The sequence below is a fragment of the Hylobates moloch genome, unplaced genomic scaffold, assembly GCF_009828535.3.
Source record: "Hylobates moloch isolate HMO894 unplaced genomic scaffold, HMol_V3 SCAFFOLD_1, whole genome shotgun sequence".
Classification (NCBI taxonomy): Eukaryota; Metazoa; Chordata; class Mammalia; order Primates; family Hylobatidae; genus Hylobates; species Hylobates moloch.
In genome coordinates, this window is record NW_026652276.1 from 25,692,929 (window position 1) to 25,708,614 (window position 15,686).

The window sequence follows — 15,686 nt, forward strand, 5'->3', positions numbered from 1 at the left end:
TGAAGGAGCATTTCTTTCCTTCCCAAAATGACTGCAGAAAGCCAACTATCTAAGTAGGGATTAGCAATTCTACTTCTGATCAGGGGAACTGACCTATATGGGGTAAAAGTGTGGGATGGGGGAAGTCCCACTCCCCATCACCCTCCTAATATTCCCCTGCCTGCTATAGGGAGGACTTAGAAAAATGGCTGGAGACTGAGCTATATTTATTAGGGGTCATTAAACCCCTAAAAGGTTGTTTAAGCATCATATGCATTTCCACTTCCTGCTCCATGCTGTCAACCAGGCACAAGCACCGGGGCCTACATTTTTTTTTTTTTTTTTGAGATGGAGTCTTGCTCTCTCGCCCAGGCTGGAGTGCAGTGGTGTGATATTGGCTCACTGCAACCTCCGCCTCCCAGGGTCATGATTCTCCTGCCTCAGCCTCCTGAGTAGCGGGTATTACAGGCGCCCGCCACCACACCTGGCTAATTTTTTGTATTTTTAGTAGAGATGGGGTTTCGCCATGTTGGCCAGGCTGTTCTGGAACTTCTGACCTCTAGTGATCCACCTGCCTCTGCCTCCCAAAGTGCTGGGATTACAGGCATGAGCCACTGCGCCCAAGGGCCTACTCTTTCCAAGCAGGCCCAATGAGACGTCCTTCCCTGTCTCAGGCTTGGAAGCCAGCTGGTGGTAAGATCTGGATGTAGGAGGCAGATGACAAACCTAAGCCATGGGCCACAACCTAGCTGTTCCAAAGATCTCTGAAATAAGCTAATACAAAGCAGTATGTTGATTTCTATTTTGCTGTCTGCTCCTTGTGCATTTAGCTCCAGGAGGGAGTTAACAGGAGAGGGGTGAGTGGCAAGGCAGGATATGGCCATTCCTTGGGCCCTGGTTGTGATACTAACTTAATAGAATCAAAACCTAGGGGGACCATATATCTATAATCCATACCAGGACAATTTTGAGAATGAAAAAGAGCACTATTAATTATGCTAAGACAACAATCCATCCTCCATAGCTGGAATGCATGGTCACCCTGTTAAAAGTAAGAAAACCTACCCTGGGTCCTACCCTTACCTTTGATCACATGGAGACTTAATTTTTATGTATAACTAGATAAGAAAACCTAAGACCAATAACAATAGATCATTACAAAGAAAACAGCACTGGACTACTCAGGGTCTTAGAAGAAATAAGGTTAAAATAAAAAAACAGCAGCAGACCTATTTAAAAGTTATTAAGTGGCTGGGCGCAGTGGCTCATGCCTGTAATCCAAACACTTGGGGAGGCCGAGGTGGGCAGATCATTTAAGGCCAGGAGTTCGAGTCCAGCCTGGCCAACATGGAGAAACCCCGTCTCTACTAAAAACACAAACATAAACCAGGGGTGGCGGTGCATGCCTGTAATCCTAGCTACTCGGGAGGCTGAGGCAGGAGAATCACTTGTACCTGGTCAGTGGAGGTTGTGGTGAGCCAAGATTGAGCCACTGCACTCCAGCCTCAGTGACAGAGTGATACTCTAAAAGAAAAAAAAAAAAAGTTATGTTCTGCCCAGGCCCTCTATTTGGAGTTTTCATGAAACCATCTCATTTGTGGAAAACATTTTAGTTTAGAGTACTTCTATGAGTATGCTCTTACTAAGCCTGTGAGGCAGGTCACAGGTTTAGCACCGTGACAGAAGCCATGCAGCAAGCAGCAGAGGCAGGACTCAAGTCCAGTATCTGGGTTAGCCCAGTGTTTCCTCCCTTACCCATGTTGTGACCCCTCATGACATCTGCTCTGCATGGGTCACAAGCTTGTGTCCTGAACTTAGAATATCTGGGGGAAGGAGGGGGACAACATGAAATGACGCCCATGGGAGACAGGGAACCAAAAAGAACATCTGTTGCCTGAATCAAAATTAACTGCAAAGCCAGTCATTAGCACTGCACATCATCAAAACAGGAGAGATCTGTGTCCATTTATTTTCAAAGCCATCCTGGACTTGGCGGGAAAAAAAAAATGCTGCCTAATCCCAACACGATTTTTCAAATAGTTTTCCAAGATTCTAAATCTTATATGTAAATTAACTGGCAAAGGATTAAAACCCAACACTTAAAATAGTGGTACTTAATGAGTGGCAGCACATACCTTCAAGGGGGCATTTGGAAATGCGTAAGGTCATTTGAGTTGTGACTTGGGTGGGGGCGTCACAAAGAGGATGACTCCTCTTCAAGTCAATAAATTTCAGTGACATAGAAGAAAAAGGTGACAGCGTCCATAGTCAGTGACTTGCAATCACCGACAAGCCTATCATTTGTGGGATTACTGGGCTTCTGAGGAGCAGCCCATGGTGGACTGACGACAATACAGCACTCCAGGGCTACACTCAGCAGAACACCTGGGAGTTCTGTAGATCTGCCAATCTCATTTCAGGGAAACAGGACTTTGATGTGTTCATGCAAAACACGCTGTCCCTACTCAAAACAGTAGGCTCTGATGAAGTCTACATAGCACATATACTTCACCTGTATGAAATGGATTTGGAAATTACATGACTCATTTAGTTCTTCCTCTCCTTAGCCTGTGAAACTAATTTCTTCCTTGAGGTATTCAGATTTAGGTAAAACAGGGTTAGAGATGCACAAATAATCCTGCTACATTCAAACTAAGTCAAAAAGTATCAGAAGATCCAAAGGACTAACTTGATTTAAACTTTTCCTGGCAGGACAAAAAGACTGACGTTTCCAAAAAGAAATTCCCCAAACTGCCAAAGACAGGCGCTGCTGATGAAGCCATACTTACATATTGCTGGGAGGATCTGATGAGAATAATGAAGATTTCAGAGATCAAAGTTTCCACTCTCTGTGGTTCTAAGAATGTCTCAGTTTTGTCCAAGTCACAAACAACCCCTGGGCTTTAACTACCTAACCAGAAACTATGATATGTCATCCTCTGTTGGGGTTACTTTAAATGGCCACCTGTATGTCAAGTTTGATGCAAGTGTGTATAGTATTGAGAGGATGTCCTAGAAGCCCAAAGTGAAGCACTCCTTTCTCTCCTCAGCTAAATGAATGATGTTCTATCTTGCAGATCGATTTTCAATCAATGGATAAGGGTGTTCAATTCTCAGCAGAGCACTGAAGAAGTCTTTTGCAGACAATAATTAGCAGCAATTCACAGAGAAATGAATCATTTATGCCTTTAATGTTACATGTACAAAATTGTGTATTAGTGACCACTTATGAGGGTGCTGAAGACAGAGGTGATTGGGTACCAAGAAGTCTGTACACCAAAGAGGAACTGGAACTCAAGGCAAGAATGAGGACAAGAAAAAAAAGAGAATAAAGGCTTTGTTATTTTCTTATTTAGTAAAGGAGACACCATCCAGAAAGATGAAAGCTGACTTAGGTAGAAATGGGGAAGACCGGAAAGTTACCTAAGTGTTTTAATATAACGAAACTTTCTCTCTTTGAGGCTTGCAAGTAGAGAATAGTGAAGTGATATAATTCTAACTACTGTAGTAAGTTTTTCAGTTTTTAAGTTTTTAAAGGTTCACTAATATGGCAGAGACTGGGCCAAAAGGTCTCTTCTTCATGAGACCACCACCATAACTCACTGCTTAAAAGGAGTATGAAGGGAAATTGTGCTCCCCTTCCCACCCCACTTAAAGAAAACCACCTATATACAGAGGCAGAGTAATGTGGTAACTAAAAGGCCTCAACTAAAAAGAGAAGTGAGTCTGTCCTTACCCATGGTTTTCCTAACCCAGCTGCTTGTTGGGAGGAAGCAAATGCTACTGCCTGCTCAACACAAGTTGTGACAGCTGGAGGATCAGGCAAAGGAGGACTCAGGAAAGGGTTAAGAAACTCATCAATAACCATGCCATGGTTCCACATGAGACACTAATCACATCACAAGGGCTGCAATTGTCACTGATGTACTAGGTCAAGAAGAGATCTACTTTCCAGAAACTTCAAAGCATGTATGTAATATACATAGATCAGTAAGACCACAGAAGAAATAATACACCAACCAGAAAATAACAATGACTCTTTATAAACTTGTATGGGGTCTAAATTATCCCTTGTAATATATATGTGTGTATTCATTCCACAGAGAATTAGATGATCGCCTCCAGGTAACCTGCTGGGAATTTCTTGAGCTTTTGGCTCCCCTTGAATGGCCGCATCCAACTTGTTTTGTTAGAACTCCCAGCATCACAGCGATGGCAGCTCTCTTAGATTCCCCATACATCCACGACCTATATCATGTCCAACTGAAAACAAGAACAACACACTTAGGAAGGAACCAGGCCAATTTCATGCCACTGCTTCTCTGGTGAGAGAGGGTTTAATGAAAATGACTCTACATTGGAAGGCATGCATGTACTTGCTCATTTATTCACCGCTCACTATTTCAGGAGTTAAACATTCAAGTATCTACTCATTTTAGTAATGAGAACGTCTCTAAAAAAGGTTGATATCATAGTATGTAGTGTTTGTTCATCAGTTGTCACATGAAGCTTAAAGGCGGGAAGTTTCCAAACATTAAGGACAGATACAAAAGACAACATTTACTACACAGCTTCGCAGGCATCAACAACATGGTGTAATGGGGTCCAGAAATCCTCAAATGCCTATCGGTCTATTTTGTTTACATTAATTGAGAACATTTAAGAAGTAGCCCTTTCAAGGGCTGTTTTTATTTGTCAACCCACACAAACTGCATGTTGTATTACTTATTTTTGGTTAAGAGCAATTTCAATGAATTACAACATTTTGCTACTAATGGAATAGCCTCCCTAGCTCTTTTTCAGCCCTTCAAGGTAGAGGATTAATCTGAATGAACAATATAGCCGACACCATGAAACACAGGAATTTCCATTACGAAATTACCTATCTGACTGAATTTATAATGGCAATATATAATGGTGTAGGAAGCTTCTGGTGTATTGGAAATTAAAACACAAATAAGCAACAAGTCTAACATAATCAGCCTTTGTGGCTGTATTTACAGCTCAAGTGACTTCAATCACAGAACACCAGGTGCATATTAAAAGTACTTACTAAATCGTCCACATCACCACCTTCTTCAAATACAGCTGCTGTGTCTCCACTTGGTTTGTCTTTGGGGGCCAGAAACTGTAAATAGAAAGTCAGTTATCATACCAAAATGATATTTTTACCCCTTTGAAGGAGGGAACAATCTGCTAGCATTGCCACAGGGAAACCTAAGGCAGCCTGCTTAGCAGTCTCACTGCAAACAGCCCAAAAGAAACATCATCCTGACGTACGCTCCTTCATTTGGCTTTGGGTGAGAGGCCCAGTTTTGAGGTTCAAGTAGTCCATACTAACTCATCACCAGAGAAAGTGCTTATGAAGAGGGAGGAAATAACATGGCTTGTCAAGACAGTGACTATGTGTAGGGTCCTGTATAAGCATGGTGGACATCTGCTGTTTCCAGTTCTGCTTCCACAGGAAATAAGTTGGCTTGCTAAGGTTAAGAAAATAACCAACCACCCCAAACTAGTATGCTCTTTTGAAAGGAGCATGAGAATCAAGTCAAGATTAGAATAATCTCAAGTTGAATAATGAAGAATCAGGGAAAAAAAAAAGATTAGAATAATCTATTCTTAAACTCCACTGTGGACAAAAGCAGTAAAAGGGAGACTTCTTATAAGAAACGTGAAATGCAAAAATGAGGGAGCTTGGAAGGTTGTTTGATTCCTTTTATGGAAATCTTTCAATTTGTGTTAGAAATTGTTTGAAAACAGACAGATGAGAAATGGATGAGAAAACCGTTCAGCATCACTGCTCTAGATGTGGAGCTTCTGAAAGGCAGATACATAGTAATACAGCAAAGTCCAGGAAGTGAAGTCTGTGAGGATCTAGGAATGACACTCAGATTTTAAAAGGGTAGTGAGGTGAGTGCCCTTGAAAATTATCTGAACACTCTTTTTCCATCCTGTCCCTCCAAGGGATAGCAGTGGGGAGCCTTTTCCTTCAAGGCATGTGGCAGCTGCCTCTAAGAGCTGGGTTCTAGCAATGCATATCTATCTAGCAATGCCTATCTATCCTAACACGAGAAGGTGATTTCCTGGTAGCACGCCTCCCTGTAGGAGTGAGTGTTTTAGAGAGGGCAGTGGAAAGTGGGGCACTTCTACTTTTCCTTTGGGGGCCAGAAACAGTAAATAGAGAATCAGTTATGGTACCACAACTGACTGGCCCCTAGAGGCATTCTGGCATTCCTCAGACTGAGAGTGCATGGAGCAGGCATGCAGTTAGCGAGCCTTCCAGCCCACTCATGCTCTCCTGTAGTTGCTTCCAGTAAAGAGGAAAAAGTATAATTATACTTTCCTCACTCTCAACATGAAAAAATGGTAAGAGCTGCCATTCTCTACATTCCTGTTACTTTTATGGTACAATGGACACAATCATGACCTCTGAAACCTAAGACCTATAAATAAACTAAAATATGTCTCTTTAAAAAGTCAAACCAAAGTGAACCATGAAATATGAGGCTGCATGTGGCAAGTTTCAGGAAGCAAGAAAGCTCTGCCTGTCCTTCCATTCCTCATATACAAAAACACACACAGGTAACAAAGTGGTAACAGTGGAGGCTATGTCTGCCTTGAGGTGCAGTGCCTTCATCAGCACCATGGACATAATTGTTTGTTGATCAACCACTCTCTTGGACTTTTTTTTCCCTCAGTTAAGACCACCTCACTATTCATTAACTTCTTTTTGACTGAGCGCATAAGGAATTTATCTTCTTTTAAGGACATTTATGGATCTTTCCATAGCCCTTTGTTGACCCTAAACTGGGCCACGTGCAAGACTGAGAATCAATGGTATTAAGAGACAGAAAATCCCAGCAATGGGGGCAGACAGTCTGTAACAGAATTGTGATGAAGCTTCTGTTTCATTCATTCTGTTTATTCTAGGTGATTATGAATAAAGATATCTGACAGCCAAATACAGATAAATGAATAAAAAATCTATACATTTACTGGCATATGATTTATCTGTAAAGGTTAAATAAACTACTCTATCCTAGATTCTCAAATTGGTTTTTATTTGGGGTTTTCCGGGTTATTATCATACTTTTTATGTTGTACCTCTCCTCTCCTACTCATTATCATTAACCCCTGCATGATTTTCGTGATATCAGGACTACATGGCTACAGGATAAGACTTATCCAGTTGGGGCAAGAGAATAAACAGTAGAGCTGCATCCTGCCATAAATCTCTGTAGGGCCACAAATGACTGGTATCTTCCAAACATCTGAAAAACTCCATAGCCTCAATGATTCTGTAGCCCACTACGTCTTGTATGACCCCTTAGTTAAGGACTTATTGTTGGCACAGTATGACCACGGTATATATACTTAAGCACAAATGGCACATCTCTGAGACTAGGCCAAATTCCTAGGAAGAAATGAGCAGCAGCAAAAATCCTACATTTTCATCAAGTGCTAAGTATCGTCTGCAACTGATTTTCCTGACAGATCTGCTTCACATTTCTGTGTAAGCAAATTATGTTTAAAAGCTGGGCTGCCATCCATTATCCTCCCCAATGCCCCAGGCAAGGCTGATCTCTTCCACGTATCACTCCTCCTCATCAGTGTTTGTAACTGCAAGTAATCCTAGCCCATGCAGTGACAAGGAAGCAAGATAGAGCAGAGAACTCAATGACTGGCCTGCTTTCTCAATAAAAGCAAGAGATTCTCCGAATCTCTTCTGCAGAAAGGAGTCGGAGTCAACTGTCATCTTTTCTCGTGTGTTCTTTCCCTCTGCAATATGCTGAGAAAGTAGAGAATAGATAGAAAGGGCAGGGCATGTGTGTGAGTGACATATTCCTTCTTCCTCAAACCACCATCACTTACCTGGGGTTACCATAAAAGTGCCTCCTTACCTGGAGAACTTTATGAAATGGATAATCTACTACTTTTCAAGTACACTGAAATATAATCCTGGCCACAAGCAGAGTAATGAAATCAATAACCTCTATATAGAAACTGCCAGTCCTATCCCCCCATAAAAGACTAAAAGACTATCATCTTGTGCTCAGACCCTAACCGACCCCCAAAGTAAAAACACATGACTTCCACTGGGTTGTTTCCAACACCATCAGGTGATTCCAAAGGATTACTGACAATCTAGATGTGTAAAAAAGCATCAAAAATAATAAAAGTCAGTTTGCATGTACTTTGCCTAAAATGACATATATTTGGGTTTCATTAATGCCACTTGTAGCTTAACGGATGCTATAAACACTAATATGGTGCAAGAGGGAAATCCTGCAGCCTAGTGTGGAGAACACAATTATAACCCTGTCAGTTTCTCAGGAACCCTATGCAAGCCACCTGACCTTTTCATAACTAATTTCCCTCAAAAACAAAATGTGAATACTACTACTTACCATACCTATCTTAGGGGTTCTTGAGTCTCAGATAAAAGAGAATGAAAAAATTCGTTATGGTACTGTAAGTTTCATGTTCTAATTCCTAGGAATGCACTTAACATATGTCCACCAAGTGCTATGTACAAGAATATCCACAGCATCTCTATTCATAACTGCCAAAGGACAAACAAGCAAATGTCCATCATTAGGAGAATGGATGAATAAATTGTGGTAAAATCATAAAAGGGATTACTACATAGCTATAATCACTTAATTGATGAAAAAAGGCATGATTCCAATTATATGAAGGTCAAAAACAGGCCAGACGACTCTCAAGTAACAGAAGTCAGAATGGTGGTTACCTCGAGGGATGGGGGCTTCCGACTGGGAAGGTACCAGGGAGGCTTATAGGGTGATGGAAATGTTCTATTATTTTGATCTGGGTGGTGAGCACCCAGGTACATGAATGTGTAAGAATTCATCAAGTGGCACAGTTAAGATCTGTGCATTTACTGTATACATGTTCTACCTCAATAAAAAATTTAATATCATATCTTAAATGTATCAAGCCTTAAATAAATATTGGGTAACACTGTGATATTTTCATTATTACTTTTCTTGTGCTAGCAAACTACACCAGAGAATTAAGGCAGGAAATGAAAGCAGAAAAGAGCAAAGAAAAATGTCATAGGGTCCAACAGGGGCCAGCAGTTTGACAAAACTGCTCTCAAGAAATGATTCTTAACCTTTGTCTTCAATCCTTCACTAAGCTTTGGAGAATTCCTGTGCACTCTCACACACAGAACTGGATGTACTCTTGAAAAAGGGAGCATAAGCATCCTTTCTCTAGGTAGATGTGGTTGGTGGCATTATAAGGTGAAGGCGTGAAGAGTTGGCGCCATGGTGTGGTGATAAGGTGACCATAGCGGGCATCTGGGGGTCTGGATTCCAGTCAATTCTGCTGGCCACTAGCTTGCTGTGAGGCACAGAAAACTTTACCTCTCTAGACAGGGGTGTTGGTAAAATGGCCACATTGCTATCTATCAATGTCTGTGATACTAAGGTGGAAAATCCATAAATGTCAACAACAATAAAGAAGGATAAATTAGGCAGTTACAAGAAAAACAAGTGCTAAAATAATGATTTTTTTTCATAGAGCTTACTTCAAATGATTATTTAGATATAGCTCAGCCTCTTGGAATCTGGTAAAAAAAAATAATGATCCCAATGCCATGGGGATAAATCCTCTTCCTTTACTGCTTTCTCAATACTAAAGAAGAATGAAGGACTAGGACAGTGCTAGAACTAGATTCCTGGCCAGTGACTTACTGTGAGCGCTCAGACACATCACTTTACCTCTTCTGCCCACTACAGAGCTGGGAGAACTGATAGATGAAGGGCACACAAAGGCTATACAAAGATTCTACCAAACATCAAATGCTAATGGCATATCTAATCATACAAACGAGAAACAGAAAAAGTGGAAGAACTGACAGGTTATAATGATAATAAAAATGAACATTAAAGAATGATTTATGCCTAGGTTTCAAAATGAAATAAGAGGTACCAGGAAACTTAAAATAAAGTGACTGTCTAAACTTATGTCATGCAAAAACTTTCTATTTCTGTAGCAGAGCTGACTTCCTTCTATTTCTCAAAGAATCATACAATCCCCATATTTCCAGAACAACTGGAGGGTAATAGCTCTTAAGATGTTATACAAATGTAAAGTTATAATTTTCATTTAAAATGAACATCCCTGGATAATTATTTCCTTTCAAATGTCAACATTTAATAGCAAGAATTTGACAGCTTGCTAACTTTAAATAACTTATGGGAAATACCTCAAAAGAATTTAAATAGACTGTGAGGATTGTTCTTTAACCTCAGTGATTATAGTCAAGTTTCCTTAAATGATTATTTGGGAAGTGACCAAATTGAACATTTGAAGGCAATATAAATGAATATTTCAGTACATGGTCAAAAGTGATTATATTTCTCTCACTTGGCTAAGAGAAATAGCTAAAGCATGTCTCTTCTATTAAAACCACAAGAAATCAGCTTCCTTGAGCCAGAATCTTCCTCTGCAATTCTCCCCATTATGTATACTCTCCCTTCTACACTTCTCTCCAAAAATCAACAGATGCCATTTAAAAGCATTTTCAGGCCAGGCATGGCTGGGATTACACGCCTGCAATCCCAGCACTTTGCGAAGCCAAGGTGGGCAGATCACTTGAGGTCAGGAGTTTGAGAACAGCCTTACCAACATGGTAAAACCCCGTCTCTACTAAAAATACAAAAATTAGCTGGGTGGGGTGGTGCGCATTTGTAATCCCAGCTACTCGAGAGGCTGAGGCATAACTGCTTGAACCTGGGAGGCAGAGGTTGCAATGAGCTGAGACCGTGCCACTACACTCCAGCTTGGGCAACAGAGCGAGACTCTGTCTCTAAATAAGTAAATAAATAAATAAATAAAAGCATTTTTAATACAAAGGATCAAGTTCTCACCCTGGAAAACAAAATAAAGGGTTCATGTGATATTAAAGCAGACACAAAAGCATAATCTCACAGTCAGCCATGATATAGTGACAGGTGGGGGTACCCACCACTATACTAATGAGAACTGACAGACATAATACAGTGTACACTGAAGATGAGTCAAAATTACAGGGTCTACTCTATGACTTTCCAGGTTATTCTAACCACCACCTGGCTCTAGGCCAGAAAGTCATTTGTTGAGATGAAGCAGACAGGCAGTACTGTATTTTAGAAATGATTGGTTCAAGATTCCATTTATAAAACTTAATCCACTTGAAAATGAAGATCTGGTGTGGTGCAAAGGAACGTGCATTTTAATCCTCTTGCTACCTCTGTGAGCTCAAAGTGTAACCCCACTTTATCTTTCTAGGGCTTGGCTTCCCAGTGGTAACAGGGATGGTAGTTCCTGCTCTTGCCAATTCTTAGCAGATCATTGTGAGGATTACAGAGATAATACTGGGCTCTTTGGTTCGGGAGTTGGATACAAGTAAAATTCTACTACTCTTATTTTCTACCATTATCTAGATATGATGTATATAGTGTTCTAGACAAACACCATACAATGTGAATGGTTCTTTAGCAGTCAAAGTGTCACATAAACATCTGGTATACATACTACATTGGCTAAAGCACTGATAAATGTGGGGAAAAAAAAGGAAATGGGGTGAAAGAGTCTGCTAGGTGAATGTGCAATGTACTTTTTTTGGAGGCTATGAGATAATATATATCAAAGTGCCTAGCACAGAGCTGGTGGTACTCAATACATTTTATGTTGAATTTCCTAACTTCTTATCTGCCATGACAGTGAAGTTCAGTTTTGCTGGTAGTACTGGAAGCACACTCTCTGTGCCTTGACTATGGAAACACTATGCTCTAAAACGAAGAAGATGCCAGTCAGAGCCAGGCAACCCGTGGCTGAAGGAGAAGAGATTCTCTCCACTGATGTTCTCTCTATTCAAAGATGGTGAAGTTTTGAGAGTTGTCTTTTTTTTTCTTTTTTTTTTTTTTTTCCTGAAATAGAGTTTCGCTTTTGTTGCCCAGGCTGGAGTGCAATGGCGTGATCTCGGCTCACCCCAACCTCCACCTCCCAGGTTCAAGCAATTCTCCTGCCTCAGGAGAGTTGTCTTAAACTACAATTGACATCAGTTCTGATATCGGAATTATCTAAGGACACCATCTTATACCTACCTGGTCATTAACTGAAATTTCTCTCTATAGCTTCATCATTAGACATTAAAATTCCTCATGCTTAGGCTCAGTGCCTTTACATTTCAAAGAAGACAACCTATTTGCATTACAGAACAGCCTTGCACAATTTGCAAGTGCATCATGTTTTCAGATTTCTTTCCTGTCTAATATTCTGGGTTAACTTAGCTGGAACATCTTTGGTTAAGATGTCCTGCTGGGAGGAAACACAAGCTTTTTTAGGTCACGGCTCCTCACTTCTTCCAAAAACTCTAGTATGTATTGTCACCTGGATAACAAATTTTCTTAATGTAACAATGACAAAAAATATTTTTCCCGATTTACTTGTTTAGCAAAAATTGATTGATAGGTCTTCACACCATGTGACAATGAATATTATGTGTCAACTTGGCTGGGCTGTGGCCCCCAGTTGTTCCATCAAACACTACTCTAGATGTTGCTGTGAGGGTATTTTGTAGATGTGATTAACATCTAAAATTGCCTGATTTTAAGCAAAGATTAATCTTAGTAATATTCGTAGATCTCATCCAATCAAGTGAAGGCCTTAGGAGCAAAAGCTGAGGTTTCTGCTTCAGGACTGTAACATAGAAATCCTGCCTGAGTTTCCAGCCTGCTAGCCTGTCCTACAAATTTCAGACTTGCCAAGCCCTACAATCACACAAGCCAATTTCTGAAATTTCAGCCAATAAATCTCTCTATATATGTGTGTGTGTATGTGTATACACACACACAGACACACGCACACATGTATGTTCTCTTGGTTCTGTTTCTCTGGAGAACCTTGACTGAAATAGCCCAGTTCAATGAGGAGATATTATCAAACATTGTATAAAGTGACAAATATAAATAAAACCAAACAGTTAAATGGCATACTCAAGCCCATGGTGCTCAGTATTGACTGTGGCAGAGAGGGTACAGACACCACGGAACCCCTTCTGAGATATAATCACCACCTTGCTTCAAAAATTCCAGGATCCTACTCCCTGAAAGTAGGGATGACATCTGTTTCTCTTTTTAACAAAAATCTTTTGCCAGGCAAAGTGCTTAATAAAAATTCTTGTATATTTTAATTTCTCTTCCAAACCATACTATGGTTTCTGCCAAATGCCTTTCTTGAGTTGAAAATTGAAGATATTTAAATTTTGGCCTGAATTTAGCCATCTGATTAACATTTCCAGCTTTGTGTCTGTCACTTCCCTAACAGATTCCTATTCACCAGCCCCAGACCAAGCTCTCCCTTAGTGTGTATAGTTATTTTCTGAGTCTCCGTTGCTTCCCTCTGCTCCACTTTAACTGCCTGAGCTTCTAGAGGGCAGGGGTGCTGTCTTATCATCCAGCACAGTGCCTAGCATATCGTAGAAGCTTAGTAACTGAGAGCTGTCAGGTGCCAGAAGAACTACATCAGTCAGTGACTGTAACTGAAACTGAATGTTATGAAGTATATACTTTTGAGCTATTCAACTTAATTCATTAAAATTTCATCACAACCTTGAGGTACAATGAAGGATTACTGAACTAAATAACCGCATGTATTTGACTCATGGCTGAATAAGATTCAATACACACCAAACAAGGAGGCCTAGGCCTAACAATGTGTGTGAATAAAAAGCTCATGGGGACTGCATGGGGTCTTTTACTGAAAATACCTGGATGTCCCTTATGCTAGAATACTAGTGTTTCTCTATTCACTATACAATACAATCACCTGAGGAGTTTTAAAATGCAAACAAACCAACTGTGCCCAGGACCCATCTCAGACAGAATCTCTAGGGTAATTCTGATTTTTAATCAGTATTAACAAAAAAAAAAAAGAAAGAAAGAAAGAGAAAAGAAAAGAAAAGAACAGAACAAGCTCACCAGGTAACTAATGTGTGGCCAGGGTGGGAATCACTGTGGATTTCATAACCTTTACCAGGGCAGAGGTTAAGTTTGTGCACTATGGAGTTCAACAGCATACTCTGGAGGTACCGAAGCTGGGATTACAGGTGAGTTCCAGAAATATAACCACAGCCTACAGGAAACTGAGTAAGATTATAATTTCTCCCATGAGGATGCTGTGGTTGAAGCAATTTACATATTGAATACAAAATGAGTACACTAATTTAGTTACCCATAAAATTTAACTTCTTCGAGGGTATCAAGAAAATAAAGTCCACTATAATAATTCAACTAAAGACAAAGTGTTACCCCTCAATACCTTTTTGGCTTCCTCAGCTGTGACAGAACTTCCAGAGGCTTCCTCTTTGGTGATCAGAGTAATTCCATCTAAAAAGTAATTCAGAGAGTAAAATCAAAACACAAAGAATCAACCCCAATCCCATTTTCCTTTCCACCACACCTCCTCCCACCTTTGAGCTGAAGATTTCTTTTTTTTTTTATAGAGACAGGGTCCCACTATGTTGCCCAGGCTGGTCTCAAACTCCTGGGCTCAAGTGATCCTCCCGTCTTGGCCTCCCAAAGTGCTGGGATTACAAGCATGCGCCACTGTGCCCAGCCTGAGCTGGAGATTTTTAAAACTATAAAGGTGCTCTGTTCTATAAAACTATAAAGGCCAACTAATTAACAATGACCATCTTAAATTATCTTTTCTCCAGTTTTTGCTTGTGTAATAAGCAATAAAGGCCGCATGTCAAATGCCACGTGTTCCATGAGGCCTTCCTTGATCAACTCTAGGTTAAGTCTCCCCTTCTTTAGAAATCTCAGATCACTTTATTACTTTGAAATGGCTCTTGTCATATATAAGTATTTGTACACATGTTCTCTCTCCTAAGAATATATTTTCCCAAAGGCAGACACTCAGTCTTATAAATCTTTATATTCCCCTCAATGTACAGTATGTCCTTACTTAACTATCATCAATAGGTTGTTGGAAACTGTGACTTTAAGTGAAACAAAAGTAGGTCCTTGAATAATATTGTTTCATTATAACACTGATGAGAAAAAAAATGGTTTCATTATGTGTCATTTTGCTTAAAGTCACAATTTTCAAGAACCTATGGACAACGTTAAGTGAGGACTTACTGTAGAACATAGCAGAAACTCAATAAATAAATGATAATTAAATGACTGTATGCTTTTGTCCAAGACATCAGGTGCCCAATATGGAACTACGCCATGCATTTCGTCTTGTGGCCATGTTACTGGCTATTGATAGAGTGGCCAGAGGACTAGGGAGGAAGAAAACATGGTCTTCATCAAGGGGCATGTCTCATTTAGGACAGTTTATCAATTTTAGCTCAGTAAGAGCAAATCAAGGGTAGAAAATCTACTATTTAGTTTGCTCTTCTTCCTATTTTCCTACATCAAATGGCTGATGTACTGTTCGAAAAGCACATGTATTTAACATCCATTTGTACCTATGCATGGCCTTGGTCATCTGTATTCTCTCAGTGGTGTATAAGCTATCAGAAAATACGGATTTTGCGTATGACCTGTAAGTTTCTTTTCAGCAAATAATATGCTACAGGCATTCAATAAATACCAAAACCAATCTCCTTCATTTACGGGGTCAACAGCAGAGACACAAAAGTGATTTGAGTAAGCCCCCTTCACTACCCATTCCAATTCCTTTTG

General features: G+C 40.2%; 1 protein-coding gene across 2 annotated transcripts in view; it reads right to left on the reverse strand.

Moving 5' to 3' along the window:
- Positions 1 to 4,006: 4,006 nt before the first annotated feature.
- Positions 4,007 to 15,686, reverse strand: part of XRCC5 (X-ray repair cross complementing 5) — a 93,698-nt gene continuing 82,018 nt past the window's right edge. The window contains exons 19-21 of one of the 2 annotated variants that reach the window (XM_032754583.2): positions 14,311 to 14,378; positions 5,033 to 5,107; positions 4,007 to 4,242 (exon numbers count right to left, since the gene is read on the reverse strand). In XM_032754583.2, the coding sequence (XP_032610474.1) occupies positions 4,228 to 4,242; positions 5,033 to 5,107; positions 14,311 to 14,378 (158 nt within the window). In that variant the 3' untranslated portion in view covers positions 4,007 to 4,227. Of the gene's footprint in view, positions 4,243 to 5,032; positions 5,108 to 5,612; positions 6,151 to 14,310; positions 14,379 to 15,686 lie in introns of those variants that run through there. The other variant, XM_058438570.1, reaches the window with a different exon arrangement.